At 44.0% G+C, this 23159-nt stretch overlaps 1 protein-coding gene across 1 annotated transcript; it reads right to left on the bottom strand.

Annotated features, from left to right (window-relative positions):
- Window positions 1-596: 596 nt before the first annotated feature.
- LOC126106708 (uncharacterized) lies at window positions 597-6782 on the bottom strand. The gene is made up of 2 exons (XM_049913088.1): window positions 5908-6782; window positions 597-1431 (listed from the first exon to the last, which is right to left on the bottom strand). Exons 1-2 carry the CDS (start codon window positions 6213-6215, stop codon window positions 1164-1166), a joined length of 576 nt encoding a protein of 191 aa, XP_049769045.1. The 5' UTR covers window positions 6216-6782; the 3' UTR covers window positions 597-1163.
- Between the last annotated feature and the right edge of the window lie 16377 nt (window positions 6783-23159).

The following is a 23159-nucleotide window of genomic DNA, read 5'->3' as shown; positions in this document are numbered from 1 at the left end:
GCATTCGGGAGGACGACGGTTCAATCCCGTCTCCGGTCATCCTGATTTAGGTTTTCCGTGATTTCCCTACATCGCTGCAGGCAAATGCCGGGATGGTTCCTTTGAAAGGGCACGGCCGAATTCCTTCCCCATCCTTCCCTCACCCGAGCTTGCGCTCCGTCTCTAATGTCCTCGTTGTCGACGGGACGTTAAACACTAATCTCCTCCTCCTCCTCCTTATCTTCACAGGGTATGACAGCTTCGATAGCCTCAGGTTTCAAATCTAACATCGCCTTAAAACATCCAGTGTCACAGAGATCTCTGTAAACTCCTTCCAGCTGTCGTCGTGAATGTCGTCAGATATGCACGACACACTGACCACGCGGCGCTTGAGACCGAGCGAGCTGAACGAAAAATGGACTGAAACTTACCAGCCATCGGCAGAACTGGCCCCAGCAACACGGAATTTTCTTCTCCAGTTCGCTGAGACGCGTCGCGCTGACCACGATGTTTTTCGCCACGGATTGTTTGGTGGACCTTCGTAGCAGACAGCGCCGGCGCTTCCTCGCCTGGTGGTCTGATCCACGCGGGATTGAAGCCCTGTATTTGCACTCGAACTGTTCCTACATAAATGTACTTCCATCGGGTCAGCATACTGCTGCAATTAGTCACATGTCTCTTGGAGTACGGGCCGACAGTATTCTCCCAGGTTTTCCAGTTGCTAATGAGACAAACGACCCGTGTGTCCATCCACTCTCTGAGGCTACTACGCAAATTTTCACACATGGCTGCGCAGCACCTGTGTTCGACACTTAGTAACAGCTTCAGTTCTGTGTAAACCCTGATCTTTATTGTCTCTTAATTGCTATGATTAGCGAAAACCTAAAAATGTAGCGTAGATCGGTCATCGTCCTGCGCTGGACGCTTAACTTCACACTCATTTGGATTCAGTCTGTACAAACGACCGTCTGATTCCCGAAGTTTCATCCTGGGAACTGATTCTGGGTCGTGTCTGACGAACATATGTCGTGTGTCTTTGAGTCAAGGTTTGTAGACAGCACAAGCACATAACGGCCACCACGTAAAGAAACTGCCACATTAGTCTAATATTTACCGTGCACCATAATGAAAAAAATCCTTATTATCCTTAGTTTTATGCTTCTTACTGTCCTTTCTGTTTCACATTAGACTGGATCTGGGAATAGTTGACTGCGTCCCTGACGTCTTATGGTTCGGTTGGCAAAACACTGCGGACACTCGGTTACTGCCCCACTGTTCCAGTAAGGGATAAGGTTCTCCAGCTTGCCCCCAGCGCAGTCGTTGGACGAGAGGGCGAATTGCAGTCCCTCTCGAAGGCATCTCAGGAACAGGAAGGCTAGACTGCCCTCCTCACACCATTCGCCTTCACAAGTCGCAAACTGGCACATCTTCTGGTATTTCAGCTGGTCTGTGCTGAAACAGAGAACCCCACATTGTAGTACTTGACCGGTATACTTCAGAGTCACTTGTCTCTCGATATTTTCATCCGAAACCCAATTTGAGCTCTAGTCATATCCTGAAAGCTATGGATCAAAGCTGTGAGATAGGCTCATTATTTTTCGACATCTGAAAGATAAAAAAGATTCCCATGCCGACGCTTCATCTACATCTACATCCATACTCCGCAAGCCACCTGACGGTGTGTGGCGGAGGGTACCTAGAGTACCTCCATTGGTTCTCCCTTCCATTCCAGTTCGTGGAAAGAAGGATTGTCGGTATGCCTCTGTGTGGGCTCTAATCTCTGATTTTATCCTCATGGTCTCTTCGCGAGATATATGTAGGAGGGAGCGATATATTGCTCGACTCCTCGGTGAAGGTATGTTCTCGAAACTTCAACAAAAGCCCGTACCGAGCTACTGAGCGTCTCTCCTGCAGAGTCTTCCACTGGAGTTTATCTATCATCTCCTTAACGTTTTCGCGATTACTAAATGATCCTGTAACGAAGCGCGCGGCTCTCCGTTGGATCATCTGTATCTCTTCTATCAACCCTATCTGGTACGGATGCCACACTGCTGAGCAGTATTCAAGCAGTGGGCGAACAAGCGTACTGTAACCTACTTCCTTTGTTTTCAGATTGCATTTCCTTAGGATTCTTCCAATGAATCTCAGTCTGGCATCTGCTTTACCGACAAACTTTATGTGATCATTCCATTTTAAATCATTCCTAATGTCTACTCCCAGATAATTTATGGAATTAACTGCTTCCAGTTGCTGACCTGCTATATTGTAGCTGAATGATAAGGGATCTTTCTTTCTATGTATTCGCAGAACATTACACTTGTCTACATTGAGATTCAATTGCCATTCCCTGGACCATGCGTCAATTCGCTGCAGATCCTCCTGCATTTCAGTACAATTTTCCATTGTTACAACCTCTCGATATACCACAGCATCATCCGCAAAAGCCTCAGTGAACTTCCGATGTCATCCACAAGGTCATTTATGTATATTGCGAATAGCAACGGTCCTACGACACTACCCTGCGGCACACCTGAAATCACTCTTACTTCGGAAGACTTCTCTCCATTGAGAATGACATGCTGCGTTCTGTTATCTAGGAACTCTTCAATCCAGTCATACAATTGGTCTGATAGTCCACATGCTCTTACTTTGCTCATTAAACGACTGTGGGGATCTTTATCGAACGTCTTGCTGACGAAAGACCGATCATAAGGAATATTAAACGAAATTTGTCTGAGGACTGTGGCCTTCGTGTTAGGAAACACGCAGCATGTTCCGTTGGATGGTGACTGAAAAACCTGCGCCGAAATTCGGACAGATACTCATAAAGTTCCGCATTGATAGAAAAATTATCATCTTTAAATGTTGAGAAATGTAATATTGTACACTTAACAAGATGTTAACTTTAGTTCTCTCGCTTTCTGAGGTATCACGTTGGAGATAAGCGACTTATAAAGGTTAAAAATTGTGGATTCTTATTTGTAATCCTTTATTAGTCAAGATAACAAAAGTTATTCAAAGCCACTAATCTAGCTTCTGCTAAAACAGCTAGTCGTCTTCAGATCTGCAGTTTTATAATAAACTGTACATTAGGGAGGATAGCGTGGCGCAAAATGTCATTATGACAAAGGTTACACAAAGACAATACATATATACGAAATCCGTCAAACATTGCTGCGTCTAATCACTAGGCCGGCAGAATACAGTTTCTCATCAATAGACTACATACTCTCTTTTTAACATCATTCATACCTCAGCCTTTTTGAAGCTGTAGAACTCTATGAACACTGATGAAAGTTGTAACTAAACTAGTAGACAATTTCTAGATAACAATGACCAGAGTAATGGCGACGCGTATTCAGATTTCATACAGACAAAATGGCGCTAGGTGACATATAATTATAATTCATAAGAAGACCAATGTTTCTATGAATAGTAGCTCGTTGTCTACGTGAGTGATAAACGTATTTGTATCTACAGGGTGTTACAAAAAGGTACGGCCAAACTTTCAGGAAACATTCCTCACACACAAATAAAGAAAAGATGTTATGTGGACATGTGTCCGGAAACGCTTACTTTCCATGTTAGAGCTCATTTTATTACTTCTCTTCAAATCACATTAATCATGGAATGGAAACACACAGCAACAGAACGTACCAGCCTGACATCAAACACTTCGTTACAGGAAATGTTCAAAATGTCCTCCGTTAGCGAGGATACATGCATCCACCCTCCGTGGGATGGAATCCCTGATGCGCTGATGAGGCCCTGGAGAATGGCGTATTGTATCACAGCCGTCCACAATACGAGCACGAAGAGTCTCTACATTTGGTACCGGGGTTGCGTAGACAAGAGCTTTCAAATACCCCCATAAATGAAAGTCAAGAGGGTTGAGGTCAGGAGAGCGTGGAGGCCATGGAGTTGGTCCGCCTCTACCAATCCATCGGTCACCGAATCTGTTGTTGAGAAGCGTACGAACACTTCGACTGAAATGTGCAGGAGCTCCATCGTGCATGAACCACATGTTGTGTCGAACTTGTAAAGGCATATGTTCTAGCAGTACAGGTAGAGTATCCCGTATGAAATCACGATAACGTGCTCCAGGTGGAAGAACATGGGACCCAATCAAGACATCACCAACAATGCCTGCCCAAACGTTCACAGAAAATCTGTGTTGATAACGTGATTGCACAATTGCGTGCGGATTCTCGTCAGCCCACACATGTTGATTGTGAAAATTTACAATTTGATCACGTTGGAATGAAGCCTGAACACTAACCTGTTGATGCTACGTACTGATGTGCTTGATGCTAGTAGTGTAGAGCAATGAGTCGCATGTCAACGCAAGCACCGAAGTCAACATTACCTTCCTTCAATTTGGCCAACTAGCCGTGAATCTAGGAAGTACAGTACATACTGACGAAACTAAAATGAGCTCTAACATGGGAATTAAGCATTTCCGGACACATGTCCACATAGCATCTTTTCTTTATTTGTGTGTGAGGAATGTTTCCTGAACGTTTGGCCGTACCTTTTTGTAACACCCTGTATACAACAGTGCAAAAAGTCAAGACTATAAAATGTAACATTTGATGGTTTCACTAATAGATATCTTGTCATCCTGGCCGATTGTCAGAAAATGTCGTACGATTATCATATCAGTTAGGTGACCTTATGAAACTTCCTGGCAGATTAAAACTGTGTGCCGGACCGAGACTCGAACTCGGGACCTTTGCCTTTCGCGGGCAAGTGCTCTACCAACTGAGCTACCCAAGCACGACTCACGCCCCGTCCTCACAGCTTTACTTCCGCCAGTACCTCGTCTCCTACTTTCCAAACTTCACAGAAGCTCTCCTGCGAACCTTGCAGAACTAGCGCTCCTGGAAGAAAAGACATTGCGGAGACATGGCTTAGCCACAGCCTGTGAACATCCTCCAGTCTGTGGCGAAGCCACGTCTCTGCAATATCCTTTCTTACAGGAGTTCTAGTCCTGCAAGGTTCGCAGGAGAGCTTCTGTGAAGTTTGGAAAGTAGGAGACGAGGTACTGGCGGAAGTAAAGCTGTGAGGACGGGGCGTGAGTCGTGCTTGGGTAGCTCAGTTGGTAGAGCACTTGCCCGCGAAAGGCAAAGGTCCCGAGTTCGAGTCTAGGTCCGGCATACAGTTTTAATCTGCCAGGAAAGTTCAAGTTCGGTATGTGGACTTATGAGGATTATGTGTAAGAATCCGTAATTCCTAACGTTAATAAGTCGCTTGTATCCAGCCTGCTTCACCATAGAGCAACAGAGCTAAATTTATCATTTTGTAAACCACATAATTTAGCATTTTTGAACGTCTACACAAGAAGACAATATATGCATCAATTTTAAATTTATCAGTATCTGATTTTTTTGTGCTGTTTCTTCAGTCGCCACCCAAGTTAACACGTTGCAGGTTCGAATCCTGCCTCGGGCATGGATGTGTGTGATGTCCTTAGGTTAGTTTGGTCCCATAGTGCTCAGAGCCATTTAAACCATTTTTTTAACACGTTGGATGTTCCCCACCGAGGAGATGGTTCAAATGGCTCTGAGCACTATGGGACTTAACTTCTGAGGTCATCAGTCCCCTAGAACTTAGAACTACTTAAACCTAAGGACATCACACACATCCATGCCCAAGGCAGGATTCGAACCTGCGGCCGTAGCGGTCGCGCGGTTCCAGACTGTAGCGCCTAGAACCGCTCGGCCACTACGGCCGGCCACCGAGGAGACCTCAGTTCTACGAGAAATTTCGAATGAGTGGTCTTTCGTTAATAAGCCTTAGTGCAGTACTGAGTTTTCATTCGAATGTCGAAAAATACTATGTCTATAGCACTACCTTGATCTACAGCTTGCAGGATATGTGAGAACAGCGCCAGTGGCTTTTAGATGAAAATCTTGCGACGTAACTTACCTTGTAGTACTCTGGCCGGACAGCGCAGCGGAGATTCTCCGTTTCGCGAAAGAACATGCGCCAGCTTGCGAATGGCAAAGGCAAACGCTATGAAGAGGGCACGTTGACCCTCCTATTCCTGAGGTGCTCCCGAGAGGGACGTGCATTTCGCCCTCTCGTCCAAAGACTGCACCGAAGTCGAGTTTGACGACCTCGTCCTTCTCTGGAACGACGGGGGTGGGGGGGCAGTAACGAAACATCTGCATTGTTATCCAGCCGAAGCACAAGACGTCAGAGACGCAGACAACTATTACCAAGTCGAGCCTCATGAGAAATAGAAAGGACAATAAGAAGAATGAAAATAAGGATAGTACGGCTTCTTCCGTAGTGGCGTGCGATGAATCTTAGACGGAAACGATAGAAATCTTTACGTGGTGGCCGTTATGTGCTTGTGGTGTTTACAATTCTTGGCCTAGACAAAGACATACGACGTACGTTTGAGAGGTACTACTCAGATTCGGTTCCTGGGATAAAACTTGCGCAAGCAGGCGGTTGTTTCTACACACTGAATACAAAGGACGACGACGTTAAGAGTGCAGTGCGCACGGGATGAGGAACCGATTCGTGCAACATTTTTACCTTTTCGCTAATCAGAGAAATTCAAAAACAATAAAGTCCAGGAATAATACAGAACGGACATTGTAACTCAGCGTTAAACAGGGCTGCTGCAAAGTCCCGCCTGAAAATTTGCGCAGTAGCCTCAGGGAGTGGATGAACAAACAGGATGTGTGCCTCACCAGCGATATGAAAAGCTGGCTGGATATTTTCGCCGCGTATGTCGAGAGAGACGTGACTAGTTGCAGTAGTATAGTGATCCGACTGAAGTATAGCTGTGTAGAAACACTTGGAGCGTACATACAGGGTTCGAATCCCGCGTGGATCAGACCACCAAGGGAGGAAGCGCCGGCGCTGTCTGCTACGAAGGTCCACCAAGCAATCCGTGACGCAAAACACGTCGTGGTCAGCGCGACGCGTCTCAGCGAGCTGGAGAAGAAAATTTCGTGTTGCTGGGGCCAGTTCTGCCGATGGCTGGTAAGTTTCAGTCCATTTTTCATTTCTTAGTATTAGATCAAATAAGACAGAAGGGATATATGACAGTCCATCAGAATTTCTAAAATCATTGGGGGAAGTCGCAACAAAAATATTCACTTTGGTATGTAGAATATATGAGTCTGGCGACACACCATCTGACTTTCGGAAAAAATTTCATACACACAGTGCCGAAGACCGCAAGAGCTGACAAGTGCGAGAATTATCGCACCATCAGCTTAACAGCTCATGCATCCAAGTTGCTGACAAGAATAGTATACAGATGAGTGTAATCAGAAATTGAGGATGATCAGTTTGGCTATAGGAAAGATAAAGGCACCAGAGAGGCAATTCTGACGCTGCGGTTGATAATGGAAGCAAAACTAAAGAAAAATCAAGACACGTTCACAGGCTCTGACGACCTGGAAGAAGCGTTTGACAACGTAAAATTGTGCAAGATGTTCGAAATTCTCAGAAAAATAGGGATAAGCCATAGGGAGAGATAGGTAATATGCCACAAGTACAAGAGCGAAGAGGGAATAGTAAGTGTGCACGACCAAGAACAAAGTGCTCGGATTAAAAAGGGTATAAGACAGGGTTGTAGCCCTTCGTCTGTGCTGTTCAATCTGTACATCAAAGAAGCAGTTATTGTAATAAAAGAAAGATTCAGGAGTGGAATTACAATTCAAAGTGAAAGGATATCAATGATACGATTCGCTGATGACATTACTATACTGAGTCAAAGTGAAGAACAATTACGGCATCCGCTCAATGGAGTGAACGGTGTAATGAGTACAGAATATGGGCTGAGAGTAAATCGGAGAAAGACGAAAGTAATGAGAAGTAGCAGAAACGAGAACAGCGAGAAACTTAACATCAGGATTGACGGTCATGAAGTAGATGAAGTAATTCCACTACCAAGGCAGCAAAATAATCAATGACGGATGGAGCAAGGAGGACATCAAAAGCAGACTAGCTCTGGGAAGAAGGGGCATTCCTGACGAAGAGAAGTCTGCTAGTATCAGACATAGGCCTTAATTTGTGGAAGAAATTTCTGAGAATGTACGTTTGGAGTGCAACATTATATGGCAGTGAAACATGGATTGTGGGAAAATTGGAACACAAGAGAATCGAAGCATTTGAGTTGTGGTGCTACAGACGAATGTTGAAAATTAGGTGGACTGATAAGGTAAGGAATGAGGAGGTTTGCAGATAATCTGAGAGGCGAGAAATATATGGGAAACACTGACAAGAAGAAGGGACAGGATTGTAGGACATCTGTTAAGACATCAGGGACTGACTTTCATGGTACTTGAGAGAGCTGCAGAGGGAAAAAACTGTGGAAGAAGACGGAGATTGGAATACATCTAGAAAATAATTGAAGACCAAGGTTGCAAGTTCTACTGTGAGATGAAGAGGTGGGAAGTCGTAAGACAGTCCGGATTGCCTAGGTTTCTAACTCTTTAGCCGCCTAACAGCGTTGCCCGGGGTGTACCACGTGGAGGCGAGTTAGAAATTACACCCCAGATGAAGAGGTGGGCACAGGAGGGAATTCGTTACATTGACTGCAAGGGACAGTGTCGCACAGTAAACTCTCTCGAGATGCGTGCTACTTAACACGTACTAAATGGCTGGCATAAAAGTTTTCTGGGTATAGCACCGCGTCATAATGTAAAAACTACTGCTGCTGGAGAAAAACCAACGTTTCGGCCACGATTGCAGCGGCCTCCTTCTGGGTCATTAGACCCAGAAGATTTCTCCAGCAGCAGTAGTTTTTACATTATGACCCGGTATTATACCCAGAAAACTTTTATGTCGACTGGCCGCGGAAACCTACGCAGTTATATGTACTAAATGATTAAATTTTGATTCCAACTTTTTAAGATGTGTAGACAGCACAAGTGTGTAACGGCCACAATCTGCTGAAAGTATAATTTTGTAATTCGTGGTACAGCAAAGCGGAAACAAGTCTTTATTACCCCTCTTTTATTCTTCTTATTGTCCTTTTTATTTCACATTATACGGGATCTGTGAACAACTGTCTGCTGCGTCTTTGGCGTCTTGTGTTTCAGTTGGCTGGACAGTGCGGACACTTCTTGACTGACCCCGTTGTTCCAGGAAAGTGCCAGTTAGTGAACCTTAACTCCAGCGGTGCCGTTGTACGACAACAGTGCCCTCGGAGGCACGCCACCAACAGAAGGGCCACAGCACCCTCCTCAAGCCGTTCACCTGTATCAGTCGCAAAACGGCGTGTTTTCTGGAATTTCACCCGGTGGTGTGCCCTGAAACAGAGAATACCGTTGTACCGCTCGGCCAAAGTTTAAAACTGATACAAATATTGTCATCTTGTTAAAGTGTTAGGAAATACACTGAAGCGCCAGCGTAACTAGTATAGGCATGCGTATTCAAATACAGAGAGATGTAAACAGGCAGAAAACGGCGCTGCGATCAGCAACGCCTAAATAAGACAGCAAGTGTCTGGCGCAGTTGTTAGAGCGGTTACTGCTGCTACAATGGCGGGTTATCAAAATTTAAGTGATTCTGACGATGGCGTTCTAGTCGGTGCACGAGCGATGGGACACAGCATCTCCGAGGTGGCGATGAAGTGGGGATTTTCCCGTATGACAACTTCACGAGTGTACCTTGAATATCAGGAATCCGGTAAAACATCAAATCTCCGACATCGATGCTGCCGGAAAAAGACCCTGCAAGAACTGGACCAATGACGACTTAAGAGAATCGTTCAGCGTGGCAGAGGTGCAACCCTTCCGCAAATTGCTGCAGATTTCAATGCTTGGCCATAAAAGTGTGTCAGCGTGCGAACCATTCAACGAAACATCATCGATATGGGTTTTCGGAGCCGAAGGCCCACTCGTGTGACCTTGATGACTGCACGACACAAAGCTTTACGTCTATCCTGGGCCCATAAACTGCGACATTGGCCTGTTGATCACTGGAAACATGTTGCCTGGTCGGACGAGTCTCGTTTCAAATTGTCTCGGACGTGTGTACGTGTTCGGGTATGGAGGCAACCTCACGAATCCATGGACCCTGAGCTGGCCGGGGTGGCCGAGTGGTTCTAGGTGTTACAGTCTGGAACCGCGCGATCGCTACGGTCGCAGGTTCGAATCCAGTGTCGGGTATGGATGTGTGTGATGTCTTTAGGTTAGTTAGGTTTAAGTAGTTCTAAGTTCTAGGGGACTCATGACCTCAGAAGTTAAGTCCCATAGTGCTCAGAGCCATTTCAACCATTTTTGAACCACGGACCCTGTAAGTCAGCAGGGGACTGTTCAAGTTGGTGGATGCTCTGTAATGGTGTGGTGCGGGCGCATTTGGAGTTATATGGGACCCCTGATACGTCTACACACGACTCTGATAGGTAACACGTACGTAAGCATCCTCTCTCATCATCTGCATCCATTCTAGTCCATTGTCGATTCCGACGGACTTGGACAATTTCAGCAGAACAATGCGACATCCCACACCGCCAGAATTGCTATAGAGTGGCTCCAGGAACACTCTTGTGAGTTTAAACACTTCCTCTGGCCACCAAACTACCCACATAAGACACATTATTGAGCATATCTGGGATGCCTTGGAATGAGCCGTATAGAAGACATCTCCACTGCCTTGTACTCTTACGGATTTATGGACAGCCCTGCAGGATTCATGGTGTCAGTTTCCTCCAGCACTACTTCAGACATTAGTCGAGTCCATGCCACGCCGTGTTGCGGCACTGCTGCCTGCTTGCAGAAGCCCTGCACGATATTGGACAAGTGGACCAGTTTCTTTGACTCTTTACTATATAATACTGTACAGTCACCAAATGTTAAATTCAGTTCTGTTGCTTACTGACGTAGCGGGATGGACATAGCGATCTTTCCATGTTAAAAGCTATGTCTGGCTGTAAATAATTCTTTATTAATCAAGATAACAAAATGAGACCTTTCCCGGCGAATTGAATTTTCAAATAACTTACGGGTTTTCTGCCAGGTGACGTCGTCGGACACCACCGATATTTCGACAGGAGCACACCCTGCCATTCTCAAGGCACAAATGCAAGACCTTGCGCTGTTCGACGACGTCATCCGGCAGCAAACCCGTAAGTTATTTCAACATATCAAAAATTATTCATAATCGTTAAACTATTTTCGGCTAAAACAGTTAGCCATCTTGAGATCTGAAATTTTATAGAAAACTACACATGAGAGCAGTAATGTGGCATGAACTGTCATTATCACAAAGGTTACGCAGGTCAGTATATACCAAAGGCGTCAAATCGTGAAGCGTCTGTTCACCAGGCCGGTAGGTGGCACTTTGTCATCAATAGGTTACATAGTTGTGCTTAAAATCATTTATAGCACAACATTTTTGTATATCTACAGCTCAATGAACACTGATAATAATTGTAACTAAACAAGTAAACAAGTCCCAGATAAGAGCAGCTAGCGTAATGATAACATACTGGGTGACGGTTATTGAACTATACGAAAAGAAAGGAAATTAGTTACCAATTACGGCCTGCAGACACTTTATTCGACGTGTAAACGTCATTACAGATATTCTGATTTAGGTTATGACATGTTCGATATGCCTGGCATCATTGGCGATGATGTGGCGCAGACGAATAGTAGAATTCTGCATGACCCACTGAAGTGTCGGAACATCGATGCTGCCGATGACGTCCTGAATGGCTGTTTTCAGCTCAACAATGGTTTTGGGATTATTGCTGTACATCTTTTCTTTATATAGCCCCTCAAAAAGGAGTCGTATCTGTTCAGATCCAGAGAATATGATGGCCAATCGAGGCCCATGCCAGTGGCCTCTGGGCACCCGAGAGTCAAAATGCTGTCCCCAAAGTGCTCCTCCTGGACATTAACCACTCTCCTCCTTAAATGAGGTCGAGCTCCGTCTTGCATGATCCACATCTTGTCGAAATTAGGGTCACTTTAGATAATGAGGATGAAATCATCTTCCAAAACCTGCAGATGCCGTTCGGAAGTCACAGTGCCATCAAGTAATATCACTCCAATTATTCCGGGACTGGACATTGCAAACCACACAGTCATCTGTTGGACTTCTTGATCCAAAAATGGGGATTTTCAGTCCCCTGAAGGCGCCAATTTTGCTTATTGACGAACCCATCCAAATGAAAGTGGGCTTCGTCGCTAAACCATGCTAAACTATTTCCAATTATGCCCCGCGGCCAACCGTGCAGTTTGAACTTCCTAACGAAAACTGTTCAGAAGGATTTTACTTCACATACGAGGTGCATTCAAGTTCTAAGGCCTCCGATTTTTTTTTCTCTGGACTGGAAAGAGATAGAAACATGCACATTGTTTTAAAATGAGGCCGCATTCATTATCAATACGTCCCAGAGATGGCAGCACCGTATGGCATATGGAATTTTACCGCCAGCAGCGAGAATGAGAACTGTTTTAAATACTTAAAATGGCGACGTTTTCCTTACTTGAACAGCGTGCAATCATTCGTTTTCTGAATTTGCGTGGTGTGAAACCAATTGAAATTAATCGAAAGTTGAAGGAGACATGTGGTGATGGAGTTATGGATGTGTCGAAAGTGCGTTCGTGGGTGCGACAGTTTATGAAGGCAGAACATCGTGTGACAACAAACCGAAACAACCTCAGGCTCGCACAAGCCGGTCTGACGACATGATCGAGAAAGTGGAGACAATTGTTTTGGGGGATCGCCGAATGACTGTTGAACAGATCGCCTCCAGAGTTGGCATTTCTGTGGGTTCTGTGCACACAATCCTGCATGACGACCTGAAAATGCGAAAAGTGTCATCCAGGTGGGTGCCACGAATGCTGACGGACGACCACATGGCTGCCCGTGTGGCATGTTGCCAAGCAATGTTGACGCGCAACGACAGCATGAATGGGACTTTCTTTTCGCCGGTTGTGACAATGGATGAGACGTGGATGCCATTTTTCAATCCAGAAACAAAGCGCCAGTCAGCTTAATGGAAGCACACAGATTCACCGCCACCAAAAAATTTCGGGTAACCGCCAGTGCTGAAGAAATGATGGTGTCCATGTTCTGGGACAGCGAGGGCGTAATCCTTACCCATTGCGTTCCAAAGAGCACTACGGTAACAGGTGCATCCTACGAAAATGTTTTGAAGAACAAATTCCTTCCTGCACTGCAACAAAAACGTCCGGTAAGGGCTGCGCGTGTGCTGTTTCACCAAGACAACGCACCCGTGCATCGAGCTAACGTTACGCAACTGTTTCTTCGTGATAACAACTTTGAAGTGATTCCTCATGCTCCCTACTCACCTGACCTGGCTCCTAGTGACTTTTGGCTTTTTCCAACAATGAAAGACACTCTCCATGGCCGCACATTCACCAGCGGTGCTGCTATTGCCTCAGTGGTCAAAACAGACTCTTAAAGAAGCCTTCGCCGCTGCCATGGAATCATGGCGTCAGCGTTGTGAAAAATGTGTACGTCTGCAGGGCGATTACGTCGAGAAGTAACGCGTTTCATCTATTTCAGGTGAGTAGTTAATTAGAAAAAAAATCGGAGGCCTTAGAACTTCAATGCACCTCGTAGTTCAATATTTGTCACCCTGTACATTCATATCTGAAAATGACAAAATACCGCTAGATAGCATATAATTTTTATATAATGTCATTCAAAATAACATCACTGTATCAGTGAGTAGTAGCTTGAATTCTACGTGAGTGGTACAGATGTTAGCAGCAGTGTAAAAGTGCCAAACATCAAACATATGAAATATAACATAGTGTACCTTCACTTATACATGAACTGTAATAGTGGCTAATAGTCAGAAAATGTTGTAGGCTGATCATCTGATACTTTGGGGTGGCATTACGTGGGGCCGACGTACGCCGCTGGTGTACGGCTGTACGATACGAGAATGCCATCCTCCGACCGATAGTGCAACCTTATCGGCAGCAATTTGGCGAGCCATTCGTCTTCATGGAGGACAATTCCCTTCCCCATCGTGCACATATTGTGAATGACTTCCTTCAGGATAACGACATCGCTCGACTAGAGTGGCCAGCAAGATCTCCAGATATGAGACCTATCGACCATGCCTGGGATAGATTGAAAAGGGCTGTTTATGGACGACGCGGCCCGAGGGATCTACGCCGAATCGTCGTTGAGGAGTGGCACAATCTGGACCAACAGTGCCTTGATGAACTTGTGAATAGTATGCCACCACGAATTCAGGCAAGCACCAATGCAAGAGGATGTGCTACTGGGTGTTAGAGGTACCGGTGTGTACAGCAATCTGGACCACCACCTCTGAAGGTCTCGCTGTATGGTGGTACAACATACAATGTGTAGTTTTCATGAGCAATAAAAAGGTCGGAAATGACGTTTATGTTGATTTCTATTCCAATTTTCTGTACAGATTCTGGAACTCTCGCAACCAAGATGATTCAAAACTTTTTTTGATGTGTGTATGTACAGCCACACCATCTCTAACAGTAAATAGGCGAAATTGAAACGACGTGTGTTGTTCTTACAAGGGAAACTCCCCATCCCACGCCCTCCCTCCCCCCCCCCCCCTCCCCACCCAAATTTAGAAGTGGCCCAGTGGATTGCCCGACAAAAACTGGACACAGAACAAGCATGAAAACAAGGTGTACTGAACTACGAAAAAACAACCAAAATAGAAAGAGGGAACGGTCCAAGATTAAGATGTGCAACATCGAGCAAATAAGAAGAAGCACGGCGTCGTGAGTATGTGGTCGCGGTTTTGGACTGCCATGTCGTAATCCGTATTCAAATCTCATTAGTTCTCATCTTTTTCCCCCACAGATTTATGAAGTGTAGGTCCGGTCATTGACGCCTCTGTTCTTCTGTAGTCTTGGCCAATGTCATACTATACAGGGTGAGTCACCTAACATTACAGCTGGATATATTTCGTAAACCACATCAAATACTGACGAACCGATTCCACCGACCGAACGTGAGGAGAGGGGCTAGTGTAATTGTTTGATACAAACCATATAAAAATGCACAGAAGTATGTTTTTTAACACAAACCTACGTTTTTTTTAAATGGAACCACGTTAGTTTTGTTAGCACTTCTGAACATATAAACAAATACGTAATCAGTGCCGTTTGTTGCATTGTAAAATGTTAATTACATCCGGAGATATTGTAACCTAAAGTTGACGCTTGAAACCTCCGACGTTCAGTTGCGTGTTGGAACAAACACGGGCATAAATTGGCCAGCCCGTTCTCCTGATCTTACACCTCTGGACTTCTTTCTGTGGGGTACGTTAAAGGAGAATGTGTACCGTGATGTGCCTACAACCTCAGAGGATATGAAACAACGTATTGTGGCAGCCTGCGGCGACATTACACCAGATGTACTGCGGCGTGTACGACATTCAATACGCCAGAGATTGCAATTGTGTGCAGCAAATGATGGCCATCACATTGAACATCTATTGGCCTGACATGTCGGGACACACTCTATTCCACAGCGTAATTGAAAACGGAAACCACGTGTGTACGTGTACCTCACCCCTCATGGTAATGTACATGTGCGTCAGTGAAAAAGACCAATAAAAAGGTGTTAGCATGTGGACGTAATGTGCTGTTCCAGACTCTTCTGTACCTAAGGTCCATCACCGTTCGCTTTGGATCCCTACGTAATTCGGTGCTCTCCGATACACACGATCGAACAGCGGAGGAGTGGTATTCCGTGCATTTTTTTATGGTTTGTATTAACCAATTACACTAGCCCCTCTCCTCACGTTCGGTCTGTGGAATCGATTCGTCAGTATTTGATGTGGTTTACGAAATATATCCAGCGGTAGTGCTAGGTGACTCACCCTGTATATTGGTTATTGAACATGAGTCGTGAGGTAAGAATATATTACCGTATCAAGTAAATGTGTCGAATAGTGAGAGCAGGCGATATGCGGTATATGCCTCTCACAGAAATGAAAACAACAAATAAATGGCTGTGAAAGGTGTTATAACAAAGGAATTCAAGAGTCACAACTTCCAAAACGGAACGCAAGAGACATAACGTATGGTACTTGTGTAGAGCAAATAGGAGGTCCCTTCGTCATACCTCGCTGTTGCAAACGGACGTTACACCACGACAGAGGCACAAATGTGAATACGACGGACAAACACGTCAGTGATCGCACAGACGCTTCATAATTATGTGAAAAAAATGAGGCACCAGAGAAATTTGAACACGGATACTTGGATCTCCCCCTTCGATGTCCAACGCCGTAAATACGCAACCGCAACGCCATGCGTAATGACAATTGCTCGATGTTGCACATCTTGAGCTTGTAGTGTTCAGTGGCCGGCCGGAGTGGCCATGCGGTTCTAGGCGCTACAGTCTGGAACCGCGCGACCGCTACGGTCGCAGGTTCGAATCCTGCCTCGGGCATGGATGTGTGTGTTATTCTTAGGTTTAAGTAGTTCTAAGTTCTAGGGGACTGATGACCACAGCAGTTAAGTCCCATAGTGCTCAGAGCCATTTGAACCATTTGAACTGTTCAGTGTTTCTACTTTGCTCCGTTTTTCGTAGTTCAGCATACCTTTCTCTTGTTTTCATGCTTGGATCTGTGTTCAGTTTTTGTCGGGCTATCCACCGGGTCCTCTTATCACTACATCAGTCACGGTTACGATGGGGAGAGCCCCATGAACTATTGTGCACTAATGTTGTACAGGTAATGAAGTAGTCATACATTGTATGGTGGAATAAGCAGTCTTCAATCAAGAACGGTAATTACCAACTCTGCCCTACCACACATTTCTCGCAATTCATATAAGTGTGTTTGTATAAGTATATGTACACAAAATAACGACATCGACTACACTTATGTGATTAAAGGTAGGTAAGAAATAAATATTTCATCGTTGTTACGATTCCCATTGATTTACTGAGGAGGGTAATGTAATAATGTTTGGAATTTCCTTCTATTTATCTGCAGTGTGTTACATTTACATAACATTGGGTACCAGCTGCAAGTATCCACACCAAACGTTGTTGCTGTGCCGTCTTCCAAAATTTCGTTACAGTTTTCTGGCGCGATGAAGGCGATTTTCCTGCCGCACCCCCCTCCCCCTATCCAAAAAAAAAAAAAAGATTTACGCAAACCGAATTCGCCTTGCCACGCCACAGAGACGGTTGTATGACTTTGAAGAAAGATGAACGTATTTATACCCTCAAACACTGATTGTGAAAACTCCAAACCATTTCGCCATTCCGATAGCTTGAGTTTTTGGTGTGCTCTTGAACGACCCCATAATATTGGAGTATTCCTAACGTTTCTGTCTAATCTCTGAAACGTTAAGCTGAGTAAAGATTTGTAAATATATAACACAAGAGTACGGATTTTCTTCGGAATCTGCTGTAACAACTATAACGGAAATACGAAAGTCATCACTTCTAAAGCCAATGTTTTGTGTAACTGCAGCCTCAACCCCTTCCAACACTTCCAACAATTCTTGTCTCATCCAGAAATTCTTAGTTTCTCAACTTGCGAATGGTAACTTTTACATCCTTCAGTGTGCATTCTCCACAATCTCCCTATCACAGACTGGATGCCTGCTTCGTCCTCGTAAATCTCACAGATGGCACGGTAAGTGTCCCAATTCCTAGTCAAAGAAACGAAGCATTGTATGGCGCACAATCAAAAAGGCTCTGAAGTGTACCGGGATTCATCAGTGGAGCGTACTTGTGCATTGTGTGTTGTAAATTTGAAACAGTCTGTGTGCTTTACACGTTCAAACTACTCACCTCTGCATCGAAGAAGCGTGGGACGGTTTTCGTGGCGGTGGCAGTAATGTATTGTGCAATTTCAACCTTTCAGCTCGTGACTGATTCTCTTTATATCGAGTTGGCGGTATTAATACCTGCACAGCATTATCTTCTTGTTCGATAAGATAAGCTTGTGCGCTGGCGTTACTTTGCTTTACGTAATTCCTCAAGGAACTTCACATCTCTTCAAGAAAAATTACCACGTGTCCATGTTTTGTGACCTATAGTTAAGTAGATCCCAGGCAAACTAAACTGCTTTGGCATTATTGGCATCTTTGCCGTATGAAATATAACTTTCTGCACTTCATCAGAGAAAGCCGAGAGTCTCACTGACAGAATGCATCACAGGCATGAAACTAACTTCACAATAGTAAAACAATGTAGGAGGCCCCACCAGGTTCGTTACTAGGTTCACTTCTCTTCTTAACCTTCATAAGTCGTCTAATGACATTATAGCCCAGACAACGAAGACCAAAAGAGGTCGAACAGTGGAAAAATCGTAAGTCGCAAATTTTTGCACAGTGGTAGGGGAGACTGTCATGAACAATATACTGAAAATACCCACCTGTGCGCTGTGAGCGTTGCGGTTGGGGAGGGGGCGGGGCGTTTATTCCCAGTACGGAACTAAACTACATTAAATTTTCTATAAGAAAAGTCCTATTTCTTTTTTCTCTAGAACTGTTTCTGCATTACAGGGGATGGAGAAAAGGCAGATTATTAAAAAGTCTTTTAACGGTATAAAATGAATGTTTATTATTAAATCGAGTGGGTTAAGAGCATACATTAAATGACTGTACTATATCTGAGTACAATCGACCCTTAATAAGGGGTAAACTGTGTTCTGGGCAAGTGACTGGTGGCAGAGGGAGGGAGCGGGGGGGGGGGGGGGGGGGGAGTATAGAAGTGTGAGGGAAGGCAGGTCGTCAGAATGAGGTCGCTTATTTCCCTCATTTGTGAGTTTGCAAAACGGGCAGCGAACAAGTGAGTCCCACTCTATCTACACCAGCACGTGGCAGGAAGCGTATGCACGCTGCTACACAATCGTATTGACCCTTCCGCAGCGCATTACGCCTTGTAAATCACTGGTGATGCAGTGTGCAGACACACCTTCAGTGTGCTTATTTTCCACAAAATGCGTTAACACTAAACGAAATACAGATATTAGCTACTAATAAAACTACACCTACGAAGAGAATCTTGGTAAATATTCACACACCGTCTTGAGCTGGGAAACTGATTGTAAGTCCTCTAGTACGACTGTTGTGTCTTTCTTCTGGGAAAGGGCAGTTCCATAATCACAAGAACTGCTCGCTCATCACATTACACACAGAAAAATCTACGATACCCTCCCCAGGATTTCCTTTGCACTTCTCTCAACATCAACATCATCATCAACAACAACACACCATCTCTCATAGTTGAAAGTTGGTGTCCAATCACAAAGTCTTGTTAACAGTCTGTCTCCATTTTCCCGGTCTTATCTCGAAGTAGCTGCCCCATATTTGGTGTGTTTCTGCTTTATCTGATCTATCCATCATGTTGGTGATCTTCCCTGCAATATTTTCCCCCAGCTATACCTTGGATGATCATCTTTTCCCAGTTATCCTCCTGTCATCGAATTATGTGACCAAAAAGCTGCTGCATTCGCTGAACACAAATACTGAACAACCTCTTCTCAACCCTGCGTTCTTGAGTGATTGATTTGTTGGTCCCTTTGTCCACCCATGATATTCTCAGCAACCTCCTATACTTGCTCTTCTCAAAAGCATCAATTCTTTTGCCGTCCCCTTCAGTTATTGCTCAGCGTCATAAGGAAAATTGCTCTTGTTTGAGCGTCATAAGAAAAATTGAAAAGACCAGAGATTTCATCACTCTCCGTTTAGTATGTCTGGTTGGGGTTGAGTTTTTCCAAATGATTGTCACCTTCGATGCAGCATCCTTACCCGGAACAATCCTACTTCGTATTTCTTTCTGAACCACTGAGCGCACGTAGACAATATGATCAACTTCTTTATATTCTGATAGTACATCAATAGCTGGCAGTTACTCACCTCTGTCAAGTATCATGATCTTGGTTTCTTTTTTACTAACTGACAATCCAAATTTCTAATTTTCTCTCTTAACTCTATCCAATAGTTCCTTCATTTCCACTTGTAATTCTGCACACAGCGTGTTGTCATCAGCACATCTTAAATTACTGATTCTTCGTCCTCAATTCGGACCCCAACAGTTCAGCCCTGAAGACTTTTCGTCATAACATATTCTCCATAGATGTTAAACAGAACAGGTGGTAGAATGCACCCCTGTCTAACTCCATTACATACTTCAAAAGGACTTGAAATAGATCTATACTGATTATTGCCTTACTATCGGAGTAGAGATTTCTGGTAAAGGTAATAAGACGATCTGGTTAGCCGATTTGTGCTAGTATGCTCCACAATTATTTCCATCGAACATAGTCGAAAGCCTTGCTACAGTCCAAGAAACAAACAACTAATGGAGTATTAAATTCCCTACATTTTTCAAGTCGCTGACTGACATTCAGAATTTGCTCTCGTGTTCCTTTTTTATGCACAGACCCTGCCTGCTCTGGAGGTATTTCTTTATATACGTAGGTTTCGGCGCTCTTGGATGGCAGTTAGAAGAATCTTGCTGGCATGTGAAAGTAATGAAATTGTTTCGTAGTTCTCACAACGCTTTGCGTTTTCTTTCTTCACTGTGCTCATGTTTAAATAGTGGAGTGATTTTCAGTTTATTAAGTGGGTATTTATGTGCCCTAATTAAGAGAATTTTTATATGAAATACGTTCCTATAAACAATAAATAAATGTCGTATGACTAGGGCCTCCCGTAGGGTAGACCGTTCGCCGGGTGCAAGTCTATCGATTTAACGCCACTTCGGCGACTTGCGCGTCGATTAGCATGAAATGATGATAATTACGACAACACAACACCCAGTCCCTGAGCGGAGAAAATCTCCGACTCAACCGGGAATCGAACTCGGGCCCTTAGGATTGATATTTTGTCGTGCTGACCACTCAGCTACCGGGGGCGAACCCTATAAACAATGACTTAGAATTGTTTAATTTTCGAAAGTGATGTTGTTAGTGACCTAGTGCAGTGTTGATGAGAAAGGAATATGTGGACTGGTGGGTGCCAGTTATTTGACAAAAGGTGGGAACAACACGATGTCGTTCATTCGTCTTTCAGAAAAGAGTACACCAGTTGACTTCAGTCAATTAAAAGACTTATAAGCTGTTTCAGAGGAACAGCCTTCAAAGTCAGCTAGAATCAAATGTTTGGTTTCAACAATTAAATAAAATGAGAAACTGAGGAAAAAGCATGAAAACTGAGGACCGTGCCCAGAATTGAGGACGTCTGGATATTTTCACTGTTGTGCCGTTTGATGTTGCTGATGGTGGAGGGACGGAGGGGGGAATGTCGAGGAGACCAATGGTAGTAAAAATAGGTGGCGTCATTTTCCAGTTCTCTCCTACGGCGGAAAACCATCTAGCAACGGCCTTGCTTCCCATGTGTTTCCTAAAAGCTAACTATGTTAGAGTGTTGTGTTATGTTATGGCTGATTTTGTAACTTCGGTGGTTTTGATACACGTGTATGGAGATAGAGATACCAATAAATAACGAAGCTGCGGCCGTTTGTTATACCGTTGAAATTAACTAGACCCCTTACGCAAATTCCAGCAAAGCTGTCACTACAAAACTTGAGATACTAACTATGCAGTTTCGTATTCTGCGATGTCGTCAAGAACAAAGAGAGGATATCGTGCTCCTCCATTTCCTTGGACAGAAACAACGGAGACTGTAGTGCCGAATTCACGCCAGGCCTGATGGCAAATACGAATTCCAGCCGAGAATTCGAGGGAAGGTAACATAATGGTATTGCTCGTGGATCTCAGCAAGACAACTGACTGTCAGTCACATGATTCAGCTATAAAAAATAAAAAGAAACGCTCTGCTCCTACAGATTTAGAGACTCAGAACCGTGTTTGACCAGATCTTAGATGAGTGACAGAAAAAAAACTGTACAGTTCAGCAGTAAGAAAACATTTTTTATGTTGCATGGGGTGTACCACAAGATTTTATATCTGGACCTTCACTATTCGTAATCTATGCAAATGGCTTGCCTAGTGTTGCGTTGTATAAGTTCACGTTATGTGCAGATGAAACATTTGTTACAGCTGGACAAGAAATAGCAGTATTAAAGCATCAAAGTTAAGATATTCTCAGAGCGAGCAGTGTTTGACTTCGGATTAAGCGTAACCGACATAAACATGAAACTCACATGTTGACATCCCTGTTAGCACTTTTCAGAAAAAACAGTTCTGCAACATGGGTTGACAGTTATTTAATAGGTGTCCAATACAGACATTTAGTGTATCACGTAAAACGTTCAGAAACCCCCTACGAAAATGTCTAAGTGGAAAAGGAGACTTCTAAATGTGTCCTGAAGTATTATTTAATAATGTTGCAGAGGTAATGAATATGTCATGTACTGTATGAGAGAATAAGTAGTCTGAAGTCAGTAATGGTTATTACGAATTGTGCCTTACAATATCTTTCTCGTTAAGTATACATGTATTTCTATAAGTGTATGAACACCAAATAGCGACATCGACTACACTTATATAATTAAAGGTAGGTAAGAAGTAAATATTTCGTAGCTGATATAATTCCAATTGATTTAATGAACAGTGTAATGTAATAATGCTGGGAGTTTCCATGCATTTATGTGCGGTATGTTACATTTACGTAACGCTGAGCATCAATAGCAAGTATCCGCACCAAACGTCTTTGCTCTGCAGGTCTTTATGAATTTCGCTACCGTTTCCTGGTGTCATGGAGGGGATTTTCCTACCCCCAATAAAAGGAAAGATTTACTCAAACCTAAATCGCCTTGCCACGCCACAGAGATGGTCGTATGACTTTCAAGAAAGATGAACGTAAGTGTATCCTCAAATACTACTGGTGTAAACTCCAAACTATTTCGCTATTCCAATAGTTTCAATGCAGGGGATCGTCTTGAATGACGCCATAACATCAGTGTGTTCCTGATGTTTCTGTCGGATCTCTGAAACGTTAAGATGAGTACAGATTTGTAAATACATAAAACATGAGTTCAGGTTTTCCTTCGAAATCTGCTGTAAAAGCTATAATGGAAATACGAGAGTTATCACTTCTAAAGCGAGTGTTTTATGTATCTGCAGCCTCAACCGCTTCCAACAGTTCTTGTGTCATTTAAAAACTCCTAAATTTTCAACTTCCACAATGGACATTTTTACGTCCTTCAGCGTACTTTCTCAGACATCTCCGTATCACAGACTGAATGCCTGCTTCTTACAGACATCACAGTAAGTTTCCCAATTCCTTGTCAAAGAA

This window comes from Schistocerca cancellata, chromosome 10 (genome assembly GCF_023864275.1).
Source record: "Schistocerca cancellata isolate TAMUIC-IGC-003103 chromosome 10, iqSchCanc2.1, whole genome shotgun sequence".
NCBI lineage: Eukaryota > Metazoa > Arthropoda > Insecta > Orthoptera > Acrididae > Schistocerca > Schistocerca cancellata.
This window is presented reverse-complemented; position numbering and strand designations above follow the sequence as displayed.